General features: G+C 42.1%; 1 protein-coding gene across 1 annotated transcript; it reads left to right on the forward strand.

Annotated features, from left to right (window-relative positions):
• The first annotated feature begins 3,612 nt into the window (after positions 1-3,612).
• adra2db (adrenergic, alpha-2D-, receptor b) lies at positions 3,613-5,555 on the forward strand. Its single transcript, XM_046030906.1, has one exon. It carries the CDS (start codon positions 3,929-3,931, stop codon positions 5,198-5,200), a length of 1,272 nt encoding a protein of 423 aa, XP_045886862.1. The 5' UTR covers positions 3,613-3,928; the 3' UTR covers positions 5,201-5,555.
• Positions 5,556-7,818: the final 2,263 nt, after the last annotated feature.

Here is a 7,818-nt window from a genome sequence, read left to right on the forward strand (position 1 = left end):
CCACTAACATATTCAAGGCCATTTTAATGATCTACAGAAATGACGTCATGCCTGCTTAAGTATTTAAATTTCAATAAGTGGTGACACGTTTATTGCCCTTTGAGACTCAACAACTTCTCTGTTCAAAAAAAAAAACATCCAAAACTTCAGCTTAAATCTCCTATAATTTGAGGGGAAACTTCTATCACGGAATCTGCCCGCATATGTGACCTTCAAGGCTTCATTTATCTAGTGCAGTTTTGTCCAAAGCTGTGGAAATATCTGAGGGAAATCTTGTTTGTTTGGGACACAACAAAGGTCACCGGTGATGTATTTATCCAGACCAGCCATGCCTACTGACAGCAATAGCAACACTAGAAGAAGGTGGGAGCTGTGGAAAGATGTGAGATCTGATGAAAAAAGAACATGTGAATCACAGTGTGGCTGTGACACACACTCAGTCCTCTCCCACTCCCTAGTGCAGTCCTGCACATCTCCTACAAGTATACACATCAACAAGAGCAAGTGATCCTATAACACAAGCAAATAATTACGCATAAATGCAGTATTTAAGTAATCATATGGAGTTATGGTTGAATTTTTGAATTCCCTGAAGAAAATGTTTAATATAACAAATCACCTGCAACCTGAGATGAGGTTTTCACACACCACCTCAGGCCATTTATTCCTGGAACATTACATAACGCAGCAGTGGGTTCTGCTCACAACCGGCCTCAACAGACTCCTTCGAAGAAAACATTAAGGTAAGAGGATTGAGGCAGCGAGACAAACACAGCTTTGTATATGGCTGCCCTGTCAGGGATATTTTCTTTTTATCTCCACAGGCTTGTGTGGCCAAGAAACTGTGTTATCAGCATCATCATATGTCAAAATACAATATTTCTGCAACGTCTCTACCCATAAAGGCTAATCTGAAGTAGCAACCAGTCTTAGTAAGCCTCCGCCTCCTGCAACCCTGGACACATATGATACGGAAGTAAGTGAGAAAAAGTGTATGTGGAGCTTATAATAAGCGCGCTGAGCACACACAGAGCGAGCGTATTGGTAATCACTGCAAAGCTAATGAATAATTTCTGGGGACAACAATTATCACTAAAATAACTCAAAACATTACCTGCTGGCAGTGGGACAAATTGTCAAATCACTGTGCATAACTAATGATTGATGAGCTGATGAGATTAAAGCCATTTGGGTGACTTATCAAATGTTTGTGCGGCTCCCAACTCTTCTGAGAGCTTCTAATATTTTAAAATGTGACAGTAAGCAACTCTGGCATCTGCGTCACAGAGGGGTCACATGTAACGTGCTGAATAGCTGATTAGTTTTGCCTGTTCAATTATGTTTTTTTTTATCTCAATTGGAAACTTTAATTGTTTGATTTGATACTAGATTTGATTTGTGTACATTCTTACTTGGAAAAACCTTTAGCCTCACAGAGGCAGGGACCTCAGGGGGGCCATATATGTGTGTGCATCATAACAGGAAGCTGGATCCAAAGTGACAGGATGCTGGGTATTGTTGTAATACTTAGAATAGAAAGTAGAGGAGACTTGAAGGAACATGTCTAATTATTTTTCATATTTAGTTTTCCAGTGATAATATCAAAATGCTTTTTTCTCCTTTTTTTCTTTATTTTCTTGGGATATACATGTGCACCATATTTGTCCATATGCATTTTTGTGATGTGTATGAGTGAGTTGTGCATTACTTTATAATACATACCATATTGAAAAGTTCAGACAGCAACTTTCAAGAGATATTTAGCAAAACGCATTATGTAACTGTAAATTCTGTAGCAATCAAATTGTGGATTTGAGAAGACAAGAGTATTGTAGAGAAAGTTTTGTTCTTTCTCCCTCTCTCTTTCTTTGAACAATTGCCTGCAACCTTCTGTGTAGAAAGTAAAGCCAGTGCACTAACAAGACAAAAAAAAATGTTGGTGCTTTGACTGGATTTTGACAACACCTGCAAGCAGAAATATTCAGAACTGTTGCATAATTTCTGTTTTTGCTATGATAAAGGTTACAGGTGCAGAAAGCATTGTAAGATCTTACAAAAGGCCTACTTTCTGGATATGTACTTTTACCATATGTTCATATCACTTTTTTGGCATCTCTCCTCCAAATCCATACATTAGTTAATATTCTTTTAATGTTAAGACAAATAGCAATAAAACAGAAGAAATGTATAAAGTTTCATCTTCCATCAAAGGATTGCATAACAAGACTAGCTCATTAATTACCCTCAGGGTATATAGTCAGACTCTGTTTTTCTGCTTGTATAAAGAGCATGTTCATGTTGGAGGATGCTGGTTTCTGAGGTCATTGTTTTTTGTAATGTTTTTATGCTACAGGTAGACCCTTATGGGAATGGCTACAGACCACTGATATATGGTGACAGTCACCCTTTAGATGATGTTCAGTGTTTTCTATGTTGATCCTGGGGAGTGAGATCATAGCAAGAGAGAGAGCGAGGGATCAGAGAAAGAAGCGAGATTGGCTGTCTGAATCCTCCTCCATGTCCTCCTCCAAATCTACTTCTGTGTTTCGTCTCACTGCAGCCACTAAAGGACGTTTTTGCTGAGCTTCCAGACAACTCACTTTCAAGTATGAATACAGATCCACATGCACACACACACACACACACGCGTGCGCTAACATTAATGTTCACCGCATCCATCGAACAGCTTTAACTGGACGGCAAATCCCATACTGACAGGCTTCCAGCAGATGCTATTTACTTTACAAATAGATTTTTAAATCCAAAATTAGTGAAGTGCATCTGGTGAGCAGAGGTACAGTCTGCTCAGCAGCAATTTTATTTCATAGTTCTATTTAACAATGACCCCTGACTGGCCTTGTGTGCGTGTGTGTCTGACTATACCACTGTCTGCCTTACATGTTACAGAAGAAGAACTCTAGAGCAAAGAGAGGCAAGCTTCTCAGCAACAGGTATTGTGGTCACTTCCATGTTTTAGCACAGAAGAATTCCAAATCATTGAATGAATAATGGAAAACAATGAGAGTTCATACAAACAAGCAAATCCCTCCATCAGAGAGGTGGGCAATGAAAAATGTGCAGCTAAAAAGCCTTTTACTATGAACACATAAGGCCTCCTAATTGGTAGCCCCACAGGGCTGATAAAGTTCAGAGAAACCTCCCACCATGCTGTATTACCTCCATATCCATTGGTGATTATTGATGGCTATGTCACCCTAAAGATCCCAGTCATAGTGCTACCAGTGCCATGAAAACATTTTACAATAATCATTTTTTCACTCCTTGCATGCTGAACATGTAATGCTGAGAAACATTAAACTAACCTTAATCCGTTAAACGGAAAGAAAGAAAACAACAATGTGTGAGTATCAAACACAACAATACCAAGGGCTGGCCTGAAGAGAAACACTTCAATTTGCAAAGAAATCCTATTGTCTAAACAACTCTCTCTTTCTCTCTCTCTCTCTCTCTACTTTAGGTTTTGAGATGGGCTGGTCCTCGGAGTGATGTCACCTCACTCCTGTATGGGCATTCATTCCACCAGAAGTGTGCATTTCCCGTGTATCTCCAAAGCGATGCTGTTCACCAAAGCGCAACTGCAGTACGCACGGCGATGTGACAGCCGAGGAGGGACTTCACTCATGGTGCCTTGGATTGTGAACGCTGTTCTTCGCACTGCTGTTACATTTTCAGAACACCGTGTGCCCGTCGGGACTATTTGGAGGAACTGTGATGAAGGGTTTGCTACTTGAGGAGATGTACTTGTGCAGGTACTGTGCCTCATGCGGGTTGCACTCTCTTTGTACTGACCCGGAGCGTTACGCGCAACGTAGTTAGTGGAAGGCAGGTCCGCGCACCCAGTCTTAGCTGTTTTGGAGAGGAAAAGGGCGCAAACAAACATGATACGAAAGGACAAATTGGAGGCAGAATGGATTTAACCCGGTTAAATCTGTTGGTGGAAAACGTCTCCAATGATGAGAACACCACGGACGCACCGCTTGCCTTGCCTCACACGGAGGCATCCACTGCGCTCATCATCGTGGTAGTTACTGTGATCATTTTGGTGACCATTGTCGGTAACGTTTTGGTGATTGTAGCGGTGCTGACCAGCCGGGCTCTCCGTGCGCCCCAAAACCTTTTCCTGGTCTCTCTGGCATCCGCGGACATCCTGGTGGCCACGCTGGTCATCCCCTTCTCCCTCGCCAATGAGGTCATGGGCTACTGGTACTTTGGAAGTACTTGGTGCGCCTTCTACCTGGCTCTGGACGTGTTGTTCTGCACCTCATCCATCGTGCACCTGTGCGCCATCAGCCTAGACCGCTACTGGTCAGTGACAAAGGCGGTCAGCTACAACCTGAAGCGGACACCTAAGCGCATCAAGTCCATGATTGCTGTAGTGTGGATCATATCTGCGGTCATCTCCTTCCCTCCTCTTCTCATGACCAAACATGATGAAAGGGAGTGCCTGCTGAATGATGAGACCTGGTACATCCTCTCCTCCTGCCTGGTGTCCTTCTTCGCTCCGGGTCTCATCATGATTCTGGTTTACTGTAAGATCTATAAGGTGGCCAAGCAGCGCTCATCCACTGTCTTCGTGGCCAAGAACGGCCTGGAAAGGCAGCCCTCTCAGTCCGAAACCTGTTTCGTTAGGAAGGACCGGTTCGAGATGGAGAGCCCCAGTAGCCAGAGCTCCGGAAGCCACCAGCAGAAGCAAGGGGAGCTGGACGACATCGACTTGGAGGAGAGCTGCTGTCCGTCGGATACTAAACCCCGCAATCATCGCTTCACCAAACGGAGGAAGGTGGAGGGGTCAGAGTGCTGCCCGCCTCAGAACTGCCGTCTCTCGTGGGCTTCGGCTCGGGCGTTACAGCTCTACCCAGAGCAGAAGATCCCAGCCTCGCGCCAACAGCTGGCCGCGGCCAACAAGACCAAAGTGGCCCAGATGCGGGAGAAACGCTTCACCTTCGTGTTGGCAGTAGTGATGGGGGTGTTTGTGCTTTGCTGGTTCCCATTCTTTTTTACTTACAGCCTGCATGCTATCTGCAGAGAGAGATGCTACATCCCTGGCGCACTTTTCAACCTTTTCTTTTGGATTGGCTACTGCAACAGTTCTGTGAACCCCATAATATACACTATTTTTAACAGGGACTTCAGGAAAGCCTTTAAGAAAATCGTATGCAGAACTTCCAAACGCACATAAATACAAAAAAAAAAATGGTTCTTGGGACAAATCTGTATGCCTCTCTCACTCAACAGTGCTGGGAAGGGATTGTATTATTAGGACTCATTCTTCTTGGCTGACTTGTTTTCTCACCCAAATAATTTTAATGTAAATACTATTGTATTGAGAGAGAAAAAGATCCAGTGCTGTGTACATATTTAGAACTCTGAATAAAATGTAAAGTGGAGCAAAAACAAAAGAGACAGACTTTTAGTGCTTCACTGTTGCAAACTTGATGCAATCATCCCACATGGTCAGTTATTTAATCATTAGATGCATTTATGCCACTTGAGCAAAGCTGTAATATATAGGTCATTGTATAATAAGTCCTGAAAACCTGCACCTTTGAAAAAAGCATCCCTGTTTTGGATCAGTCTTTTATGCTGCAGCAAGGAAGGAGTTGAATACAGCTGGATTCTGCTGGAAGCTGGTTCACAGGGAGTGTTTTGTGTTGAGATATATAGAAGATTAATTTCCACCACCTATAATATGTGAGCATGGGCATAAGTAGGAATCTTTTTTCCTGTGAGTATGTATCATGAAAGTAAACCTAAAGAAGCAATTATTTAAATAGGTTTTATCATCAAGTGTAGAAAGTTGGTTGAACTGTTTGACATTAATACAGATAGTTAAGATACATCCGTTCATTTTTGCTTCCTGCGGCAAGGCTCTCAGCCATTTCGTATTAGCCCCCAAAGTTACGTAAGAATCTAATCTCACACACACAAACACCATCACACCACCTCACACCAGAACAATGGCCAAGCTGAGACATGCTTGTGCAATTGGATAAATCTCCTCTCAATACCTCACAATACCTCAGTATTTTTTCAGTAAATATTTAAACCTTGTGAGATCACAGTTCTGCTATACCACCTGATTTCAGTGTCATGGAATGGGTTTATGGGACATAGATCACATCTAGGTTACATTGTTCAACAAACTTTTGTTGTGCTGTAAAACATTTTTTTAAATTCTCTTACAAATAAAATGCTACTGTCAAGGTGAGATAAAGAAAGACTTGCAGATTTGACTGACATTCCTGAACATGCCGGAGGAAGGATGCTCACATGTGACACAACCATAACATCTCTGGACTCTGGAGTCGTTGCAGGTAGAGCCGCTCAAATCTCCTTGGTTCCCCAAGAGAGCTTAATATCTACAAGCCAAGCCTCAGGCTGTAATCCCCTGCTTTATAAATCTGCATTATCATAGAAAAGGTCCTATGAATTGTGAAATGATCATCCTTTAAGTTTCCACTTCTTAAAAAACTGCACAGCACTGTTTTCCATACAGCCTCAAACTGCAGTCGGTTCATAATGCATTTGGGATATAAAGTGTATGTGAAAGGTTGAATATGATGAAGCTTAAGGCCTGAGCATCTCTGGGAAAAACTCTGGTTAGTGAGAAGAAGGCTGACCAACTCTATATCAGCCTACTGTCTGCATGGGGGTCCTGGGGATAAATACACTATTTATATCCTCTTAGGAATGTCTTCAAAGCACTCCTACAGCTCACTGGCGCCTCGCCAAAGATAATCACGCTGTTTGAGGGGTGTCATGCTTAAAAATATATTTTTTTTAAAGTTCAATGAAGTGGTTTTTGTGAAGTGTGCCCATATTCATGAGGGCGTTGTTAAAATATCATCTAGGGAAGCAAGAATGAAGGTGGTTGCATATTTCCTTGTCTCTTGACGTGCAGCACCATTTTATTCATGAACAGAATTAGACAGTCTGAGAGAAGTGAGGAAGGAAAGTTTATCTCAAAGGGATTCACAAACTCTTGAAACAAATGAAATGTCTGGGTAGAGTCACACTCGCAAGAGACGGTAAAATTAGCTTTGCATCTTTCATCTTCATGTTGAAGAAGTGCTAGGGTCAAATTGATGTTAGATTGGGCACATGTAATGTTTTGGGATGCTATAAGCACGTTACATGTAACTTAATTTCTCCAGAGAGCACAGCCATCTCCCATGATGCCTGTTGCATTATCCTAGGAGGAAATATTTAGATGAACACTCGTATGTAATTTTCTTCCTGAGAGTTTACTGATTAGCATCCGACAAGACACGCAACTCCCTTATTAAATCTCACTTTCCAATTCAATTATCTTTCTAATCAACTGCTCCATTGCAGTGAGAATGGAGTACAATGCTTTTAATTAGCTGTAGTGTTTTGTGTTACTTTCAGTAATGTGTAGTCTCTCTAGGCATGCCTCCTTACACACTAGCATTTTTACATCTTTTGTTCCAAAGTCCAAATTGAGAGACCTACAGCAGCATGGCATTCTATATTATCCTCATTTTCACCTTCACGCAAGGCTAAGCACATATCCCTCACAATCGCTCCCTATTCATGAGATAAATTCTCTTCTAATTGCATTTTTATTGAAGACAAAATTAGTGTTGATTTCCAGGCCTCTCAGGTCTGCATTTCCATCCTGGGCGCCTTTCATTTCTCCCAGACTGTAAACAGAACTGGACATTAGTTCAGGAAGAGAAGCAGAGCTGCAGCGACCCCCAACCTTCCAAAGACTCTTCTAAAGGCTTAATGAGCGGACCAACTGGACAGATTCATGGACAGAACATTTTGTGGGGA

This window comes from Micropterus dolomieu, linkage group LG19, assembly GCF_021292245.1.
Source record: "Micropterus dolomieu isolate WLL.071019.BEF.003 ecotype Adirondacks linkage group LG19, ASM2129224v1, whole genome shotgun sequence".
Lineage (NCBI taxonomy): Eukaryota > Metazoa > Chordata > Actinopteri > Centrarchiformes > Centrarchidae > Micropterus > Micropterus dolomieu.